This window comes from Diadema setosum, chromosome 1, assembly GCF_964275005.1.
Source record: "Diadema setosum chromosome 1, eeDiaSeto1, whole genome shotgun sequence".
NCBI classification, from domain to species: Eukaryota; Metazoa; Echinodermata; class Echinoidea; order Diadematoida; family Diadematidae; genus Diadema; species Diadema setosum.
In genome coordinates, this window is record NC_092685.1 from 25,011,528 (window position 1) to 25,034,608 (window position 23,081).

At 39.9% G+C, this 23,081-nt stretch overlaps 1 protein-coding gene across 1 annotated transcript; it reads left to right on the forward strand.

Moving 5' to 3' along the window:
• Positions 1 to 5,820: 5,820 nt before the first annotated feature.
• Positions 5,821 to 21,433, forward strand: LOC140227695 (uncharacterized). Its single transcript, XM_072308133.1, has 9 exons — positions 5,821 to 5,925; positions 7,003 to 7,103; positions 8,673 to 8,774; positions 9,346 to 9,470; positions 11,178 to 11,346; positions 13,096 to 13,199; positions 13,794 to 13,910; positions 14,211 to 14,332; positions 15,071 to 21,433. Exons 1-9 carry the CDS (start codon positions 5,850 to 5,852, stop codon positions 21,274 to 21,276), a joined length of 7,122 nt encoding a protein of 2,373 aa, XP_072164234.1. The 5' UTR covers positions 5,821 to 5,849; the 3' UTR covers positions 21,277 to 21,433.
• The last annotated feature ends 1,648 nt before the right edge of the window (positions 21,434 to 23,081 follow it).

The window sequence follows — 23,081 nt, forward strand, 5'->3', positions numbered from 1 at the left end:
GGCTTATTTTTCAATGATCACACTCTTTTGCAGCTGGGCACGCAGCTTCGGCCATCATACACCTTAATTAAGAATGACAGCTTTGTATAACTCTTTATTGTTACACTGCCTCGCTCGATCAAGGGATTTTCAGGTACTCAAATTACACGTGCATGCTCATTGTTAAACTCATGGTCGAAGACACAATAACTGGTAATCGAGGACTTTTCAGTGCAAACTGGCCACCCAAAAGCCAAACTTTGTTTGTATGCTCTGTCTGATATCTAGAAGTATATAGTAATAAAGTCAGTTTCGAGTCTTTCGATAGTGCATGAAGTTCTAAATCCTTATAGTCGAGGGTAAAACTTCTGCCTGAAGTCAGCAAGACATCATAGAAATATGAACATAACAATCAAGTAAAACATGAGAGCAACTATATACAAACAGCCATTAGAGTAAATCATAACTATACAGTAGTTTCAATTTTAAGGGGAAACTATTTGGGGTTCTCTACAACAACAAAGACGTCCTCAGCAGATTACGTACTCGAAAGACCTTTTAACAAAAGGAAAAGAACATGAGAAATTCAATATCTTTTTCTTCATCTTTATAACCAATTCTCTGTCAGCTGTTTCCATTTAAACATACGATTTATTTCGTCAGATGTAACATGCTAACATTACATCTTGAGTCATGTAAGTTTTTTAACCTACTTTAAACGCAGAATACAATACACGGGGAGTGAAAGGTGGAATGCAATTCGAGAAAATATCTATATGAGTTTTTAATAATTTCAGGTTTCATTTAGAACAGCGACAGTTGTAGTTTAATAGTAATATGTACTCTGATATAATCAATATGGAGGATAATTTTTTTTCACAAAGTTTCATATTATGTTATTAATGAGTATATATACAAGATACAACTATTGTTTTGTTTTATGTCAGTCTCTTGTCAATGTCTGTATTTTCTTCAAGTTTTGTATGCATATTAAAGATTTTTTTTTCTCACTTTTATGTGATTTTTTAAATCATAAGTTACACTGAATCTATATTGCGCTATGTTTCTCTGTTATATCACATGCAAGGACTTGCAGAATGACAGTCACTGCTGAGCAAGTTCAATCACCGTAAATAAAATGAAATCAAATCAAATGACTGAAAATGAAGTCTGCGGGCCTGGGCGGGAACCGTTGCAATAATATAGACAAATTGTTAGCTCCATTAGAAAATGCTTTGCATTTGAAACATAATCCATGACATCAGCGTATATAAAATCATATTTACTCTTGATATTGACTTCGATATTTAGGCCAAAGATCAAACAAAGAGATGGGGAAAATCATTTGCAAAATAATTTCACAATGTCTTTTTTTTTTATTATTTTGAAAGAAATTGCGGTAGTCGTGGCTGTCGCGTATAAAATATTTGATGAGACAATGGCGTTACTGCCTCAAGTCCCATATTTTACTTAACAACCTGGGGCCCGTTGCATAAAAGTTACAATTATGGTAACTTTGCCATCCAATGGTAACTACCAGGGTAACAATACTTAACAGTCAATCAAAATAAAGAATTCTATGGAAGTTGCCACTGGATGGCAAAGTTACCATAATAAATTGTAACTTTTATGCAACGGGCCCCAGCAGATCTTCGCCACATTTCCATGTTTTATCCAAAATCAATAAAATAACGAATTTCAACAGAATATAATATGAATGTAATAGTTTTTAGTATGTGACTACCTACGAATTACTTTCGAGTACTCTAGATTTTGTAAAGGAGATTTCGTTGACATATAGATGGTAACATATTGATATAAAGAAATTGTCGTCTGCACGCTATTTCTCAGTCCACCGAGTTAAAGTCGTGATATGACTGACATCATCACCTCGATCGTCTAAATGGCTTTCTCCCTTTAAGCGATACAAGTCTTAATAAATTTCAATTTATATTGTTTCATGCAATAAAGGATATCAAATTTCACAGCAAGTCGTGTATAAACATTGCACTATTTATGATTTATGATTAGAACGTATGTTAGCTCAGATTACGATATTGTTCGCACTTACCGGAGATGCATAAACGAAATTACCTTCTGTAAGATTGTAGAATGGTTTAAAGGTATATAAGATTCCGTACTATATTAAGTCAGAAAGCAATGTACATTGGAATTTCGTCTCACCTCTGTGATCTGAAGGATGCAACGTTTACTCTAACTTTAATACTTTAATTCTTATAAGCAGCTTGGGAGGAACTAGAGAACTGCAATATGGCTCTCTCTTTCCAGTACTTCTTCTCCACGTATGTAGTATTAAACAGATTAACAAAAAAATAATTTACTAGTAAACCCTACAACAAGCGTACGTGTACTTTACACGATTCTTATCATTTTCGTTCAAATTCAAATTTAAATCATTTTATTTCCATATAAAGTAATATAAAGCAATATACATAACACTTACATGAGTACATAATATTTCAAGGAACTTTGAATCACATAAGCTTTCAACAAAACATTGATATGTGATAACAGCAACTTTGTTTTTAGATAAATAAACAAGTAAGCAAATACAATTTATTTTCTGGAAAAAGAGGTGGAAAAGAAGAATTCACAAGAGAAACTTAGCTTGTAGATTTTGTGAATTAGTCTGGGAAATAAGGGCATCTCAATATCCGTAAAGACTCCATGTATGGAAATCTTATATTATGACGTCAGGCGAAATAAACAGAAAGCCAGAAAGGACTGTGACAAGGATAAGAACGAAAGCAAGGACGGAACAGACACGAAAGTGGAATTCGTTAGAGTGAAATGACTATTTTGAAGAAATGAATAAAATAGCTTTGAGAAGATGGCAATGATGCAAACTTCTCATGAGTTGATACACTGCCCATGAGATACTCCCAAAAAGAAGTCACCGATACAACTTGGCGATTCGTTTATTTTCATCTCATATTTTGATCCAACTCGTACTGGAATTACATCGAGACCGCCACAGAATCTGATAACAAGGATAAGGGAAACCTTTTACGATGACGTCATCAGCAGAGCGCGCAACCGTCCTCCGGTCAAAGGTCAAAATTTAGAATGTGCGGCAAGTTTGTTTTGGATGGCATGGACGTGGATTTTGACTTAAACGGTAAGAAATTTGCAGATAATGATGTGATAAGACTCAAATAACGTCTTCCCTACTTTCTAAAGATATGATTCGACGTAGCAGGCACCTCCTTGAAGTTCTCAAAGGGGCAGTTATTAGCTACAACGTCAGTTTGTCACACTGAAAAGAAACTCGGCTCGGCAGCTCGGGCTCAGTCTCATATAATGCAGTGTAGAATGCAGCGCCTACCCTGCTCTTCAAATCACAATGCAATGCACACGACACACACTTGCACTACCCAGCCCAGGCCCAGCTGATTGTTGGTTTGTAGGATTGCCTTTGCGTACTACCCGGCCCGCCCGGCCTGAGCTCCTCGCCTCGCCTCGGCCTCGCCTACTGAGCTGAGACAGAGTACTAGATCTATGTCTCACTCTTTCAGTCGTTAGTATTGTCTATTGACAGTGATCATGTCAGTTTCAAGATACTGAATTGATAGTGATGCTGGTGTCCGGTCTGGTGATATGGTTGCCAGCAAGTGCATACACAGTAATAATATGCCTGATGTGTTACTTAAATACCTTTTTGTCACTGGAAGTGGGCGTAAAGTCATGTGAAAGTTAACAAAACTGATTTGTCTCTGGGCTCTCTGGCGGTGTTGTCATAAGTAACATGGAAATCGAAATTAAAATAACTCTTGACATTGGTAATGGCATAGGCTCTACTCCTCTAGCTAAATAGGCGCTGTGCACAAAATGTATCGCATAGCCATAGCCAAAAAAATATTTTTGGGGTTATTATTTTGACACCAAAAACCTCTCTAAATTAGACTTGAAACTGTTTAACTTGTTAGGGTGTTTACTGATCACTGCTGATGGGCTGTCAACTACAAACTCATTAATTTTACGCTTGAGTCTCTGTGAGAGAAGAAGCACTGTCTCACTTTACTAACTGTAACGTTAGATTTTAACATGGATTGTTACATGTTTCTTCAATATCTTGAATTTGTGACCATGTGTCCTTCCTCCAGATGAGAACTCAAAAAAACTCGGCAGACTTTATGGTCAATCCCATTTAGATGTACAATCTTAAAAATCCGTATCATATCAACTAGAAGTTGTCTATAATAATATGCCATGTGTATACAAGTGAAGGCAATTTTCAAGTGCTTTAGTCTTATAACTGGATATCTTGCTCTTTCTTCACTAACACTTTTTACTCATCATTTTCACTTCTCTTTCCTCTCTCCTACACTATTGTCTGTTTCTACTCTTTTCTTCTTCTTTTATATTTCTTGCTTCCATATACTATAGGCACTACAACCTGATAGTCCTTTTCAGGAACACCTTATTAATTTACAGTTTTCATTACAGGTTATTTTCTCTTGCCTTCTCTCCTCAGGACTACACTTTCACTTTATATTCTCTCCTTTTTCTCTTACTCCCACAAGAACCTATTTAGAATTTAACTGCGGTCAGTTTTCCTCTCTCTCTTTTTTTCTTTTTGATTTTCTTTTTCGCCCCCTCCCCTTTTTCTCCCTTCTCTCAATCTATGTTAATAGTCTCATCTCTACTCGACTTACCTTTCCCTCGGAAGTAATCATCATTTCTCCGTTAGGTTCCACATTCCATAGTCCACATTGTTCACCGACTTGGTTCTTTTCTTTGGTTTCATGAATCTTCACTTCTCTCTATCTCCATGATTTTCCAACCTTCAACTCCTCCCTCTTCCCCCTCCCTTCGATCTATTTCATCTTTCTCCTCCCAATGATGTCTGAACATCTTACTTGATTCTCACTCTATTCTTCCTTGAAACTAGTCACTACTTTGAACCACTCTCTCTGTTCCCTTTTCTACCATCTCCACTAGTGCAACTTCAACTTCCAGCCCATTACTGTCCCCCACTCTTCCATTTTACCCTCCATGTGTTGCTTCCCTCCTCAATTATCCTCTCTCTCTAGGCTCTTTTTCTGCCAAATAACGATCCGGATAAGGACTAGTAGTATACACATCAACATGGTGTTACCACAAACCTTTCTCCCTCATGCTTTTAATAGTCTTGCTTCATAACTTAGAAGTCGGAGTGGACGTATCATCAGTATCAGTCTGGTAGTTCAACGCTGTACTTTTTCTACTACTTGTACAACATTCTTCTTGTGATTTTTCTGTGATCGCTATGGGATCACTGCATTCAGATCCAGTGATCGACTGTATTGCATGCTGCCGTGAGAACGTGTAATGTTGATATTAACATGAAAATTCATCATTTTGAGGTTTTTAAGCGACAACAAGCCCAGAGGGAGACGGAAAAAGGTTTTCACATATTGATCTAAGCAACAGATTGAATTTTATGCCATAAAACTGGAACTCGGGCACTTGGTGCAAAACTGCACCAGCACCCACATTTTGTCCCACACTATGCCATGATGTATCCAAGACTGAAATATAGCTGAAACATGTTAGAATACAGTCATATTTAAACATAAAATGTGCGTCCCTAAGCCCCAGGATTGCCATAGATTTACCTATCATCATCAAATTGATGGTAATACATGATGTATTGATTGTGTATGACTGGATTTTACTTCAATCTGCTCTATGATAATGTATGATCTGGTTCTGTCAATGTGGCACAAGCACATTGATTGTCAAGCAGGCATCAATTAAATGTTGTAGTTGTACATTGTACTGTACCGTGAACTAAAAAAAAAAAATCAAACAGTCTATTTCATTTTATTTCCTCATGCAGGTGACCTATGTCTGTAGGATGAGACTGAATGAGTGAGCATGTCATGAACTGTAGTGAGAAGAGGACCATGGAGGAAGCATTTAAAAATGCAGGTCTTGAGAAAGGTACGACTACCTCTTTGCCATACTGCAGACCTCCCACTCATATTGAATTTGGAGGAAAGAATATGAATTTAGGTATGACTACCTCTTTGCCATACTTCAGACCTCCCACTCATACTGAATTTGGAGGAAAGAATATGAATTTTAACTATTCCCAGGTTATTGTTTCAACAGGACTTTCCTTTTTTTTTTTTCTGGATAATTTTACTACCACTCCTATGGGAACTGCTCTTTCTTTCCTGTTTTTGAGTCAAATCATTTGTATTTTTCAGTCGGAAAGGTAGGAGGTCTGTATACAGTGGCGATATGAACCACAAGGCAAAGCTTTATAGACACATATGGATTTATTCTTCCTCTTTCATTTTTTGCTCTGTCATACCTTATGATCTTGACAAAGAAAAGTGACAGTATGAATAATGATAACCCATGTTCAATTTCCTATGATGTAATGTCTACAAGTATGTGTGTAGAAAGGACTACTCTATATACAATAGTACATGTACCATATATTTTGTGAATGGTATTTTACAAAAATGGGAATTGCAAAACAATTTTGCAGTAGCCAAATAGGTTGAATATATGTGATCATGAACCACATGAACAGAATTTGTAGTGTTTACACTTTTCAAGAGAAAAGTTAATGTTTTCCTACCTTATAGACAGTTACAAAAAATTGCATTATGAGCGGAAATATTTTTGCAGGACCCTGATTTTGTGAATTATAGATCAGTCGTCTTGTGAAATAAAACAATGTATACAGTAAGTTTTGCTTGGTGTATGGTCTTTGTTTGATTTAATGCACATTTTTTTTTTTTTTTTTTTTTTTTTTTTTAAAGGCATCCAGACTGGAATATGTACTTTTCTTGTAAAGAGTATGCAGGATACCAGTTGCAAAAATGTACTTCCCTTAGAGTTTTTATCTTGTTGAAGGAAAAAGAACCAGTGCAGACTTTTGTATTACAAATGCAGATATTAACAGTCTATCTGTCTGTATGTCTCTCTCAGTACTTGTGTGTTTGTGTGTGTTTGTGTATTTTGTATTAGTTGTAAAATGTTTTTTCATATCCTTTCAATTTCCAGGATGCTGCGTTTTCTGTGACAGTCGAGAGATCAACGAAGAGCGCTTTGGACGACTACTTCATCATGAAGAGAGTGATATTCATGCCCACTACTACTGCATGGTAAGTGTTTCATTTGTGTAGCCTGACAAATGACATTATCCAAACTAGTCAGCCTTTTGGTGGAGTGATGGTCAGATATAGTGTATGTTTGTTTATCTTTTAGTGATCGTGAATTCTGTAATCTCATTGGTCAATCACATAATTGATAAAATCCTGTATTACCTGTGTTACTCAGACCAACCACTGAATATTTCCCGTATTCCGTGAATAAGGTCATATTGTGCGCATGCGCTAAATCCGCCACTAAATATTTTCCGTGTTCCGTGATATGACGTCATGATATTACACAGCTAGCAACGCATGTACGTATGCGCGCATAATCAGCTTGCAAGACGTAAGTCAACATGGCTGACAGCCGGCGATTTCAACATCATTCACGAGAGGAAATCAGCAAGAAGAAGGTTAGTGAAATCCCACATTGCCTGTGTAACTTTACCAATGAGATTACACTGCAGAATTCATGTAGATCTACACTTAAAAAGATAAAATCATTACCCCCCTGTTCTTACGAAATACGGGAAATATCTACGGTCTGGTGCCATGTTCCATACGACCTCTGGCCTCATTGAATATGGCACCAAACCATAGATATTTGCCCGCATTTTGTGAACAAGCAGGGGTAACTAATATTATTTGATTTGTGTGTGTGTGTCTTTGCACATGTTTCGTGTGCTTTTCATCTATGGTAGCAGATTATGCATAAAATGTTGATTTTCTTAATTCTGAAGTTTCATGAAAATGATATAAAACAGGCATTGTCTCCATGACTGGTAACTGTTTTGGAAATGACATCACACAAGGGCATGTTCTCTTTTATAGTATCCTGCATTCTTCTACTGACAGATATGTGTTGAATTGTGTATTTCTTATGACTTAATACTTGCCACTAAAGGGGATGTATTGAGGAAAATATGTCTTGCCTCGGATGTAATGTTAGTGCTGTTGTAATATCAAAGGGGCATAGTCCCGGTAGTGTAGATGGCGCTGTTGATGATACTGCCGATCACCGTTAGCATTGATAACGAAGATTACCGAAGTTGAGCTGTCATCAAGAGTAAAGTGCGTAGGTGTTGCTAAGTAACGTTGCCTTTGTTGTCTTCTTTGCGCATCGCGCAGTATGTAGTAATGCCAGGGTGCGTGCATATGTGCTTGTTATTATGACATCACAAAAGAAGTTTGCTAAAGCTGTCATCCCCCTCAGCCGAATCATGAGCCGAACTGTGATCGAACCACTGACTACAGTGAATCAGACTTCTTCGGACTCGGGGGAAATTGGGCCAAAGCGTAAGCGCCAAAGAGAAGTCAATAGCGTAGGTTTCTATAAGAAACTTGCGCCGTGCGCCCGCCGTACACATTTGACTAAAACACCGGGACCATGCACCTTTAATGTTCTGGATTGTAGTGAAAGGAATAGAAGTACATTTGAAAGCATGGTACCTTTCCTGCCAACTGCACCTGATAACATGACTTTGCTAAAACGTATACATGTATGCACATGAATTCAATTGATATTTGATTGTCGAGAATAAAGTGAACTCTGCATTTCATGTGAACTTTGCTTGCCCATAGCTGTTTGCTTGTGGACTCAGCCAGCAGGGTGATTCCAAGGAAGGTTTGGAGGGATTCCTCATCAAGGATATCTTGAGTGAGAGAAAGCGAGCTCAGAGACTGGTGAGTAATTTGCTTTTTTCTTTTTAAAGGAAGCAAGGTAACAAATAACAGATGATGTATCACATTTAAAAATTATATATCATCTGAATATCTTGCATGAGAGAAAGCAAGCGTGGAGACTTGTGATTAAAACTAAGGAAACAAAATATTTACTGATGCTGATGCTACTGTATTTTTAAGCAATGCTGCCGTCACTGAAGTGTCAATTATTAGAGATGATATTGACCATTACTAGCACATATGTGTGAATCCATGTCTTCAATGTGTTTTCAATGTGTAAGCACCTTCATGGGTACAGCCTTTAAGCTCCAAGAGTTTTCCTGGCGCTAACCCTCCAAAATGCACTTTACCACAATTATTAATTACTGAGATATCCATTTACTACTTGTCCTACAAAATGTAAAAGTAACCTTCAGATATATCTACAAATACTCCTTGTTTTTATTTTACAGTATTCTCTTTCTGTCTTATTGATAATTTGGTCATTCATTAGGAATGCTTTGGACCTGTAACCTGCACATTGATTCTCATACTTTTTCTCCTTTCCAATCATCTTTGATCAATTGTCTAGAGATGTAAGTATTGCAAGAAAAAAGGAGCCTCGGTGGGATGCTCTGTGAAGGCATGTCAACAGGTCTACCACTTTGCCTGTGGGATGGACGAGGACGCCATATTCCTCTTCTACGACAGTTTTGTGTAAGTTACATTTCCAGCAGTCTTGTTTCAGACTAGATATCCTTCTGCAGCTTGATGCCCTAGAATAATGTAAGTGCTAGTTGCTGTAAAAAAAAAAAAAAAAAGAAGAGAAAGAAGTAGATCCTGATCATGTACCATTATATACATTCAGTTCTAAAAAATGCTGGTTTGTAAGTGTGTGTATAAATTTCACTAATTGCTCATGGATTTAAGAAAGACTGTAATTAAGTTCTGTGTAGAAAATGTGCGAGCTGGGAAGCATTTATAAGAGCAGTAGACAGTGAATTCACACACACACACACACACACACACACCAAAAAACCAACAACAACAACAACCTCAAAAAACAAAACCTACATTGTAGCAACAAGAATATTTATCAACAATCTGTCAAAGAACTTTGCTCACTGATTTGTCTGTATTTTCCTTGTTCTTTTTTTGTCCCCGCCGAACGAGTTCGAGCAGGGGACTATGAAACGGGCTCCGTACGTGTGTGTGTCTGTGCGTCCGTGCGTCCGTGCGTCTGTCTGTCCGTCCGTGTGTGCGTCCGTGTGTGATCAAAATGTTCAATTTGCTACTTCTCTGTCATTTATGAGCCAATTTTGTGCATTTTGCTACAAAATGCTACTCCTTCGCCATTTCTAACCCGATTTCGATTCCGTTTGCTTTATGTGATGACACTAGGTGAGGGCTTCAAAACTTCTCCACAGAATTTTGACCTTTGACTTCTTTGACCTTTGACCTTGATTTTTGACCTATATTGTACATTGGCTACAAAATGCTACTCCTTCGCCATTTCTAACCCGATTTCGATTCCGTTTGCTTTATGTGATGGCACTAGGTGAGGGCTTCAAAACTTCTACACAGAATTTTGACCTTTGACTTCTTTGACCTTTGACCTTGATTTCTGACCTGTATTGTACATTTTGCTACAAAATGCTACTCCTTCGCCATTTCTAACCCGATTTTGATTCCGTTTGCTTAATGTGATGGCACTAGGTGAGGGCTTCAAAGCTTCTGCACAGAATTTTGACCTGTGACTTCTTTGACCTTTGACCTTCATTTTTGACTTATATTGTACATTGGCTACAAAATGCTACTCCTTCGCCATTTCTAACCCGATTTCGATTCCGTTTGCTTTATGTGATGGCACTAGGTGAGGGCTTCAAAACTCCTACACAGAATTTTGACCTTTGACTTCTTTGACTTTTGACCTTGATTTTTGACCTATATTGTACATTTTGCTACAAAATGCTACTTTCGGCTGGGACATATATTACGCACCGCGTAATTTCTACCTTTCCTTGATATTATCAAACTGAAATGACTAAGTACTTGCAATGAAATCAAAATGGTTGTGTAGCTATTATATGATGTCCTGTCGTAGGTGCGATATGTATGATTGTCATTTCTTTTTTTTTTTTTTTAATGATTCTGTTGAATTTAAAGTGTGATTTCATCATTGCTCTCCAACCATAGTTGCATTGCTCTGTAATCTTTGTTTGCTGATCTTCATTGCAAGAATCACATTCGTGTGATTGTAGTGTGACAGTCTGGGCCATGGATACAGGAACCATCACCAAGCAAATTTCATTTAAGGTATCAAAGTCTGGAAGCAGCTTCATATAAGAGCTGGAAGAAATCACAAATGTTTGTGTGCTGATTGCTCAGCTTCCTGACTCTGCGATATTCTCCCTTTACCACCAGGTCCTACTGTGTCAAGCATCGGCCGGTTCAGAAGGTCCTACCTTCCTCCTGCTCTCCAAGTCGGGGCACCTGCCCCATCTGCATGGAGGCGGTGGAGACCCATCCGGGCACCAAAGTGCTGAAGACTCCCTGCTGCAAGGGCACATGGCTCCATCGAGATTGTGTGCAGGTGAGGAGCTCTGGATATGTTTGACAGCATGTAACGTTTGTGAGACTATGGGTGGATTTATGTTTGTATTTATTCTTTTATAAGCCAATATGCCACATTCATTTTGCACAGTTGGCAGACCTCTCAACCATTCTGACTTTGGAGGAAAGAAGCTGAATTTTGACCAGTCCCAGCTGTTGTTTCAGTACTAGGAATTTCCTATTTTTCTTGATGATGTTGCTACTCACTTCTATGGGAGCTGCTCTTTTTTACTTTTGAGCCATGTCCTCGACCCTATTTTTCAGTCAAAAAGGCTGTGAGTTCTAGTTTAGTGTAACTGAAACATGATCAATGTATACAATCTTAAATATGACAAGCAAACGAACGGCTAACAGTATTGATTTGCAGACACAAGAGTGATCCAAGAAAGTACCCTATGATTCACATATTGATCTAACGAATTGCTATCATAAAATTTGGTCAGTACATTTCTTTCTGATGAAGTATGAAATGAGTATATGTGACCCTGCACCTCAAAACAAACTAAAAGTCGCCAGACATGAATTTTTAGTTAAGACCATATTCTGAAAGAGCAGACTTTAACCTTTGAAATGATGTATAATTCAAATCAAATGGACTCTCCTAACCTATCTAAATATTGGAAAGAAAGCACAAACTCAGGAAAAGTGTGAACTGAGAAAAGAGGCTCTGAAGTACAGTGTCTATTCAAGCGCTTAATCTTTACCAAACCGTGCTGGCTGTGCGATGAATGGGACAAAAAAACAGGAAGTAAACCACCAGAGTAACAACAATGAAGGGATTATTAGATTAAACTGAAATTAAGCATGCCTCATTAACACAATCTGTCCATAATTAATGCCAACTTTCAAAGCAGTAGCACTATCCTTTCAAAAGTTATTAGAGTTGAAAGTGAAGAGTGTGGCAAGGTTTTTCAGAAATGAAAAAGGGATTCTAAAGACACACCTAATCACACTATTCTACCAAAAATGTTCGAGATAAACTGCTGAAAAAACACACTTTCCTGCCCGTTTTATGATACCAAATTTTAGCATAATGTAAAAGAAGACCCGCTCTTTCAAAAAATATGAAAAAGTCAAGTTCAGCTAGGTTGACCCATTTCACTTATTTTCAGTCCTCACACAAAATCAGTGTGTGTGACTTTATGTTCGTTTTGAGGTGCACGGTCACATATATGACCTTACACCCCTGTGTAACTTTGGTGTACTGGTTGTTTCTGCCCACACATATAATGTCATATGAGTTAGTGTATATGCCATACGAGTATAAGATTTTTGAATTGGGACTTTCTAGCAATTTCGCAAGTGGTTGAAATTGCAATCATGGAGTACAGGACTGAGTAGAGAAATATGATGCGTGCATGTCACATTCACATCAGGATCAAAGTTGATATTTTCATGTTTTAAACTCACAAATACTACCTGACTCACAAAAAACTTGTAAAAATAATAACCATGTGAAATATTTGGCATATACAGTAGCTGGTTTTAGTATTGTACTAACTTTCAAACTATCTGTCCATTCCCTTTTCTTATCTACCATGGGGATATAAGGCTCTATTTGATTGTGATTGTGTTTTATGAAATGTTGTATTATGTCATTTATGTTTTCCCTGGAGTCTATATTGTTGAAATTTGTGTCAGATATCATTGAAAATAATTGTGAATTTATGCTAAATCATTGGTGTTAAATTGTCTTGTGACATCTCATTTCTACCTCTTTTTTTTCCAGAAACAAGCACTGAGTGCTGGCTACTTCTTTCGCTGTGCCATTTGCAACAACGAGAATGAATTTCAGGAGGAGATGAGGAAATTTGGCATACACATACCAGAAAAGTAATAATGTTAAAGTGCATATATTTATCCATGATCTGTTCATAATACATACTACTTTGCACACACTATCAGACACTTAATATATGAGTAAGTTAAAGTTTTAGCCATTAGAATCAAGATCTTTTAATGTGTAATGATTGGAAAGGTTGCATTTATCAACAATGCAAAACCAGGCTCAGAAAATCGCACACCCATGCAAGAGGAAAAAGCAAGTTTCAAAGACAACAGAATTTATATGATTTGAAGATGAGCATGCTTTTTTATAATGCGAGGTGTTCTGCCCTGCCAAACTTAAAGGATTGCTGTTGTGGCAGCTTTTGATTAATCATCTAATCTTCCTATAAACTGTCAGACAAGGCTTTCATGATGATCCCAGGTTTCATTGTCGAATGCTCAAACTTGCTTATTTTCTGTACGTATGCAATTCAGGCATTAAGGCAAAAAGCAAACTGTATTCAAGTTTGCTCACAAGTAGTGCCCATGTAGATGGATCACAAACACTGGGTACTGGCTTGTAACCCCCGCAGCACACCATCCCTGCTGCCCATGTTGTGTGGAGAAGCTGATTTTGTTTTTGTGCTTTGATGTGTGCAGGGATGCAGAGTGGGAGTATGGACTGGACGCCTACAGGGAGCTGTATGAGAGACACAACCGGTGTGACGTGGACAAGTGCAGGTGCCCAAAAGGAAGAGAGCACAGCACCCAGTCGGGGTAAGAAGAACCCTCGTCTCTTCTCGGACTTGTCCATCCCCATGTTGCTGCCAACATTCATCTTGGATAGTTAAAAACCTTGCGGTTGTCCACAAGGAAACTTAAACTGGTTGTAGTGACACAGCAACACTGATTGCAAGATGTCATAAATATGTGGGAAACGTTCTGAGTGACATGCTGAAAATGGGGTATTTGCAAATGAGTTCAATATGTCCAGAAACTTACTTATGATACAGCAAAGTGCTTTCATCTAGTATCTAGTATGAGTAGTAAATTTACTGTGCTTCTTGAACGTTACAGGAAGTGGGAGATTGTTCTCTGTGACCTGTGTGGGTCAGCTGGCTGTCATTTGGCATGCGGAGGTCTAGTAACTGCCCTCGATGACTGGGCATGCAAGGACTGCACATCTCTATTCACCAAAGGTCAGTAGTCACAATTTTAAGAGCAAGGTGTGTGTGTGTGTGTGTGTGTGTGTTTAGAATAGAGACCACCACAATATGTGTGTCTTGTGTACACTGTATCTGTGTGTGCATCAATAAAGAAATGATTACATCAGTAAACGAGCATTTCTGTTTTGGGGTATCATACCCAAATTCACATTAAGAGTCACCTTTCTTTCAGGTGACTGGAGTGTAGTCATGGTTACTGATTTCTGAGTCTTTGTGAGTTTGGAAATGAATGTACTTGTAACACCTGAAAATCCTTCAGAAATCTGTCAGTGTATTCATTTCACTCCAGTGAACATGTATATCATTTGAAGGTAATATCAGGGCTTTGTATTGTGGTGCACACCTGCAGCATTAGTGGTGAGTTGTTGATAAGTGTTGGCCACTTTGCTATAAAGTGAATAGAGTCAACAAAGACTTATGTGTATGTCAATGTTGATGTGAAACCTTTTCATATGATGGAATGATTGGCTTCTGATGATGATCCATTCATGGTCTATTTAGAGCAGAGATAATAAGATTGTTATAGGTTCACAATGCTAAAATGGATGGAACTATTTCAGTCATGTCTATGCAAATTGCCAACAGTATGTAATAACATACTGCTTGCCACTTCCCACAAAAGTTGTGTACAATATCATGATACAACTCGCAAATGTTTATGGTAGACATGTGAATGTCAAAATAGTGTTATTTTTGCTGGTTTTTGTACAGGCTTCATGCAGCAAAACCAGTCTGCGCAGGAAAGAGCTAACAAGAAGAGTGGCAGAACTTCAGATACACAGCAGAAAACACCTTCAGTGGGTGGGGGAGCAAGAGCCAGGTCAGCCATTCGACTCCAGGGCAAGCGTCCTCGGCCACCTCCTACAACACCACGTCCCCTCAAGAAGAAACGTCTCAGCACATCTGTTTGCCCTACTCTGTCTCCTATAACAACCAACCAGTCATCATCGAGAAGCTCTCCAAAGTCCACACCGAAGCGGCCAATGAAGTTTCCCAAGGTGTCGCTCTCTCCGACATATGGAGCAGATGAATCACGGCCGGGCAGTTCCAGAGAAGCCTTTACGAGTAAGTACAGGGAACTGCTGCCAAAGTTGGAGTGCTATGTGGCTCTTGAGACACCACCAAAGAATTTCTGCTATGATGTGAGTATGCCATCCCTGACGCCAGCATCTAGTTGTAGCAGGGGGCACAAAGGGAAGAGTAAGAAAGCTAGGAAGTTGGATCTAGATACGTGTGATTCCCCATCGAAACCCAGACCATCTGAATTTCCGGCAAGAGGTGTTTCTGGAGTGAGGGATGCAGCTGTAAAAGCTGGCGAATCGTCCTTTACCCTAACCAAAACAGCCAGCACACCTTCCAAGAGCATGAATTGTGGCAGTAAAATGCACCAAAAGGTTCGTTCAAAGATGTCCTCTGGCAAGTCATACACAAAACTTTCCTCTTCATGCGGGTTTTCCATGGGGAAACGATTGCAAGGAGTCACCGAGGAGTCTGAAGACAGAGACAGAACTTCAGGCTGTGGTCTTGATCTAGCAGAGTTGCCCACCATCACTCCAATTTCCAAAGATATAGAAGAAATGGCAAATGATGTGAAGGCGCAAATATTGTCAGTTGTCTCGAAAAAGCAGCCGCGTTCAGGAAAGCAAGAGATCTCAGAAATCACCGAGTGGAAAGATGACAAAAGCTGGAAGGAGGCCAAAGAGGATCTCCTTCATCTGTTCAAATTTGATGGCAGAGCAACTAGGAGTGCTCTGACAAAGGTGAAAGGTGAAGACTCAGCAGCAAAATGGAAAGCCAGAGATAGAGTGGCTCAATTTCCTTCCCAAAAAGTATCTCCTCTACACACATCTCTGAACGACAAGTGGTCAAGATCTCTGTATGTTCGTCACAAAACCAAAACTGCTGGAATCCCAGAGGGTGCATCATCAAGGAAGAGAGGCAGTGCTGAAGCGCCACCATCTACTGTGAGTCGCTGCACCGACTGCCAGCAGTGGACATCTACAGGTGTATCAACTGCACATGGCCACAACTCATGTTCAGGATATGATGGCAAAAACCATCAAGGGCCAAATGGCCTGTTTGTATCAGAAGCCATTTATTCCAAACAGGCAATGCACTCAGCCCCTTGCTTGCAGACAAACTCATCTGTCAATGTGCCAAATGAAGTTGTAGACTTGAATGCCACGGCATCCACTACAGAAGACAACATTTGTAAAGAAGCCAACCGTGACCTTGAACATGCATGTCAAATTGATGGCACAGTTATGAGGAATGTGCAGAAGAGTGATCAAAGTCTTGGTCAGCCACAGAGTGATGCTTTGCAGGAGAAGGAAAAGGAAAGTGCTAGCTTATTACACTCTGACCCTGCAAGTACTATGCACAAAAGTGTACAAGAAAGTGTAGTGCCAGCACAGTGTACCTCAATTCCAATCACTATGTCCTTGGAGAAAGTTCCAAAACAAATTCAAGAAGAAGAGGAGCAGACACTGAGTGACATAATTTCTAATGAAGATGAAAAGCCCCAGAGAAAGCAAAGAGCAGACCTTGCCTTCCTGCCTCATGCAGGGGAAAGAACAACTCATAGTACATGGCAGGAAGGTTCACCAACACTGAGAAATGAAGTTGCAGGTCATGTCATCAGTGGGGCAAAGTCAGATGGTGGTAATCATACAGCCCTTTCTTCTCAAGATGTGTTTCAGCATGAAAGCTGGCAACCTTCCTGTGCCCAGGCTGCCACGAGTGTGTTGGGGAAACCTTTGGAAGATGCAGACAGAATACCTGCCCCAGTACTAAAAAGCTCAAAACACCACCGACTCTGGTCCCGCATCCGCTCTGTGAAAGATGTTGGTACCTGGAAGGAAGCCAAGGAAGATCTCAGTGTCCTTCTTCACAGATGCGGGAGAACAATGAGAAGTGCGTCTCAGAAGGATGGTGGGCGAAATGCTGAACGTGTGAGCTCGTCAAGGCATTTGTCTCATAAACGAAAACTGAATCGAGCATCATATCGACTAGGAACTGTGGATCCTAAACATATGGTTTATCGCAGTAATGAAGTAGAATCTAACCTTGAACTGTTGGATAAACCTGAAAGAGACAGCAGGAAAGGAGTTGTACTAAATCAAGAAAAAACATGCTGCTCTGAATCAAAAATTCATGCCACATGTACCATCATTCCAAGTGAACATTATTTTGCAGAGTCACAGGAGGAGCAGACTGTGACAAGCATTTCAGATGTCAAATGTTCAGACATTCCCGAGGTTGTGGATGCAGATAATGCACTCACTGCACATGAAACTGCACAGCCAGGAGAATGGCCGAAGCATGTTCCAAAAGTTCAAGAGGTTGAAGCCAGCCAAACATGTGGCAAGTCAGATGGGCCGAGGGAAGCTGAATCACTTTCTGCAAGTGAGAGTCATCACTGTGTTAGTGGGAATAAAACATCTGATAGGACTGACTGCGATGCTGAAATATCATTTCCAAACTTTGGGGAGACATATTCAAGTATGCTGCAAACCGAAGCTGGAAATCAAGCTGACACAGAGGAGCTACTGATATCAGAAGGGAATGATATTATTTCTGCAATGGCAACCCAGAGAGGGGATGGCTCACCCACCAGCAAGTCTTCTGATGGGGAGGACAAATCAAGAGTAGTTCACCTCCAACAAACACCTGGCAGTAAATTGGTAAATCATGAAAAACCTGGTAGGGAGTTGACATCACTGCGTTCTTGGGAGAGAGAAGACATCTGGAAAGAGACCAAGACCGAAATTGCAATGTTGTGTCAGTCTGAGAGTAGATTGACCAGAAGTACTAGAAAAATATATGGGGTAAAGCAAGAGAGCTTCATATCAGGGATGAGTGGCCAGAATGTTCTTGCTTCAGTGAATGAACTTGCTGCGGAAGGAGAAAGTGTGAATTGTACAGAGGCAGAAAATAGGGAAGGTATGCCATCTTCTTGTGAACGCAGGAGATACACTTCTAAGCTCAATGCTCTCATGTCTTGGAGGCGTGACCTCACATGGAAGGAGGCAAAGAGTGACTTGGAGATGTTGTGTTCTTCCGATGACAGGATTACCAGGAACTGCAGTAAGATGAAGTGGGATTCAGCTCAGCCAAATTCTCAGTCAGTCACAGCCATGAAGCACAGGATAAAGTCATGTTCGGAGCATGTACAGCCAGCTCGGTCAGCAAGGAAACGCAAAAGGGCAAGCACTGTCTCGCATGAGAGAAGGCCTTGGACGTCACCACCAGCTAAACAAAAGATCGCAGCACTAGGTCTGTCGGGAGAAGAAGTTTTACACCGGTTGAGAGAATCGCAACAGCAAATCATGAGCGAGGATGCAGATGTGTCAAATTTGAGACAGCTGGATTGGGTTGGAAATGGAATATCCAGAGAAAGCTGGTACAAAAGGAAGACAAAAGTTTGTAGAAGGCTCGAAACCTGCTCTAGCTGTCCTTCTGATGATGACCTTGGTTTGAGTTTCAAACCCCTATCAACAACAGCGTCAGGTGCATATGCTGACTTGCAGATTACCAGTTCCCAGACAGAAGCACCCACTGAAATATTGATCATGAAACCATCTCAAGACACTAATGCAGTTCAATGGTGCATGAAAACACAGACTTACAATATTAGCCCGTCGCGGCCGGCCAAAAGGGTACAGATGGGGATGAAAAACCACAATCAGATGGCTGGTCCGTTTTCATCACCTGGCAAGTTGGATTGCCGCACTGGAGAATTCTGCAGCTCTTCACAGACAAACTCAGCCTTTGTGGAAGTTCACGCCCATGTGAACTCCAAGGAAGAAAATTACTGCGAACCGAGCGTCAAATCTGCAACTGCCCAATCAAGCAGCAGTGGCAACAGAGCGCATTTTCAGACCCAAGCTCGAAACTTCTCTCCGCCTCGGCATGAACTGCATGAACACCTGTCAAAAAGGAAGATGTGGGAGAGCAGGGGAAGAAAACATCGCTCAACTCAAACAGTGGGTGCTTTGAAAGAAGTCCAAGCTTATGTCCAATCTAACAAGATGTTATATTCTGAGCCTAGTAATGTACTGAATGGCATCTATGTCTCAGGAGATAGCTTCAGAAGACATATCAGCACACAAACTTACCTGTTTGAAGATGTCAAAGTAAATGCCCTTGAAAGCAAACAAAATCAAAACAAGATTGGTCAGGAGACCGCAAGTACAGCTAGTGAAGTGGAAAAGAAAATTCAAGTGCAGCAATCATCACAAACAGAGTTTCCCCTGGCAGAGGTAGAAGCTTACATCAAGTCTCACAGGACACTGTACACTGAGCCAAAGAGACGCCCACCCATGAGAAGAAAAACTGGTGCCCTGGTAGCAATAGCAAAGACCCAAACATACAGAGAGATTCATGAACCACCGAAGGGGAAGATGCAGGAGAATAGGGCAAGAGAAGATCGCTCAACTCAAACACTGGGTGCACTGAAGGAAGTTGAAGCTTATGTCGAATCAAACAAGATTTTATACACTGAGCCTGATTATGTACTAAATGGCATCTGTGTCACAGAAGATAGCTTCAGACGACATATCAGCACACAAACTTACCTGTTTGGAGATATCAAAGTAGATGTCCTTGAAAGTAAACAAGATCAAAACAAGATGGAAACATGTCAGGAGGCCACAAGTACAGCTCATGAAGTGGAAAAGAAAGTTCAATTGCATCAAGCATCACAAACAGAGTTTCCCCTGGCAGAGGTAGAAGCTTACATCAAGTCTCACAAGACACTGTACACTGAGCCAAAAAGACGCCCACCCATGAGAAGAAAAACTGGTGCCCTGGTAGCAATAGCAAAGACCCAAACATACAGAGAGGTTCATGAACCACCGAAGGGAAAGATGCAGGAGAATAGGGCAAGAGAAGATCGCTCAACTCAAACACTGGGTGCACTGAAGGAAGTTGAAGCTTATGTCAAATCAAACAAGATTTTATACACTGAGCCTGATTATGTACTAAAAGGCATCTGTGTTTCAGAAGATAGCTTCAGAAGACATATCAGCACACAAACTTACTTGTTTGGAGATGTCAAAGTAAATGCCCTTGAAAGTAAACAAGATCAAAACAAGATCGGGTCAAGCCAGGAGGCCACAAGTACAGCTAGTGAAGTGGAAAAGAAAATTCAAGTGCAGCAATCATCACAAACAGAGTTTCCCCTGGCAGAGGTAGAAGCTTACATCAAGTCTCACAGGACACTGTACACTGAGCCAAAGAGACGCCCACCCATGAGAAGAAAAACTGGTGCCCTGGTAGCAATAGCAAAGACCCAAACATACAGAGAGGTTCATGAACCACCGAAGGGGAAGATGCAGGAGAATAGGGCAAGAGAAGATCGCTCAACTCAAACACTGGGTGCACTGAAGGAAGTTGAAGCTTATGTCAAATCAAACAAGATTTTATACACTGAGCCTGATTATGTACTGAATGGCACATGTGTTTCAGAAGATAGCTTCAGAAGACATATCAGCACACAAACTTACCAGTTTGGAGATATCAAAGTAGATGTCCTTGAAAGTAAACAAGATCAAAACAAGATGGAAACATGTCAGGAGGCCACAAGTACAGCTCATGAAGTGGAAAAGAAAGTTCAATCGCATCGAGCATCACAAACAGAGTTTCCCCTGGCAGAGGTAGAAGCTTACATCAAGTCTAACAAGACACTGTACACTGAGCCAAAGAGACACCCACCCATGAGAAGAAAAACTGGTGCCCTGGTAGCAATAGCAAAGACACAAACGTACAGACTAGATCCAGTAGGAAAGCAAACACCATTGAAGAGCCATCTCACTGCAGCTGAGATTGGTGAATCATCGCTTCCTAACCATCAGCAAGAACTTCAACTGGCACTTGATAGTAAGCCAGAGGCATTAGGGTTTTCCTGCACAATTTGAAAGCAAAGCTGATGAGTTGAAAGGTTGGCAAGGGAGGAAACTTATACAAGTCATGAGGTTCAGTAATCAGAATAGAGAACTGTTAGCACATCAGACATCTGGAATGGAAGTCCCCCACGGCCAAGGTAGCAGCTTCCATTACATCACCAGCACTCCTGTACCGAGAGTCATCTACAGTTCCTCCTCTATTGAAGAGAACTGGGCTCCAAACCAGACATGTAGGGCTGATTTGGCTCAAAATGGAACCTCAGAAAAGGATAGAAATACTGCTATTGCTTGTCAGTGTCCTCTGCTGGTTCTTGCACTGGCTCAGGTGGAGCAGAGTGTAGTCCAAAATCTGGAGAATTTTTCTCGCTTTTTTTTTTTTTTTTGGTGTGTGTGTGTGTTTGTGTGTGTGTGTGTGTGTTTTTTGTTGTGTGTGTGTGTGTGTGTGTGTGTCTGTAAGGGAAGAGTGCATTTTTTTTTCCCTTTCAGAAATGCCACTTGCCCAACATAACACTGAAGTTGATTGGGCATTTAGCACTGAATTTCTTGGGCAGAAATTGGTGGCTGTTGACGAGTAGGAAATCAGTATCAGTGAGAGACTGCAGCAGTCTGACATCGTCCACCACAATATCATCCAGATTGGGAAGTATGGTTTCATCATAACCTGGAACTTCAGCAGAGCTCTCCTTTGTCCATCCATGTGGTGTTTGTGTCACCAAGAGAGAAGCAAAATACCAGAGGGACTGTTTGATTAAGTCTCTCCAGGCAGGCTGGGCATGAAGGCTGGTGTCGAAAACAGCTGTAGAAATTAAAACGGAGTTATATGTTTGTTGCACTTAAGTGGATTATAGAGTATAGGAAATATACAGATAATGGCAGCACTTGTTCTTGTAAGATGCGAGATGCTCCCTCTTCTACAAGGAGGAAAATTGTACAGCCAGAAATTGTATATATATATATGAGCATGTTACCATATATTATGTTGATGTTCATCAATCTTGTTTTAATGGTTTCTATGATTTTATCATGAACACAATTTGTATTTTGTGGAGATATACACTTTGGTGATGTTAACATTGAATCATGCTTTTAACTGCAAGCATGCTGTGTGTATTCTCATATGATTAGCCTTGTGATGCATATGTAGTTTCATTCATTTTCATGCCATTATGTCATATTTCTGGTCTCTATATCTTTGTTTTTATTAAAAAAAACATTTTCAGTTGTACTGTATCTAAAAAATTGAAACATAATGCAAGGATGATATGAAAATGCATCAACTGGAGTGCTCAAGCTAAAGCTGTGCACTAGATGAAACCAGAGGTTATGAGAAGATGGTGTATTTTGTATAAGTCTTCGCAGGGGAAATTTTGTATATGTATTTTGCAGATTACTGGGGGATACTTTTTTGATTTAATTAAAAATTTCCATAGCAGGTTTAGATATGAGAGATTTAACATTCTATTTCTTGAATGTGATTGCATACTAATTTATATTCATAATCCAACCCCATTGTGTTTAAGAGGTAATATAGGTTATGAGAGATTACGATTGATCATGTTCATTAGATGAGATATGAGATTGGTAACTAAGCGCACCAACATTTTATTTGTACTACTTGCCATCTCTTAAGTTACTGATATGACTGCACTGGTTACAAGTATCTGAAATAGCTTGGATTACATCAGCCATACTGGTACTCTTCCATGAAGTGAAAAAAGCCAGAAATCCCAAAAGAAATTCACCTTCATAGTTTGGGAATTGATATACATTTGTACATATGCAGCTGAATTCAAAGCATGATTGAGCTGGGTTTTTGT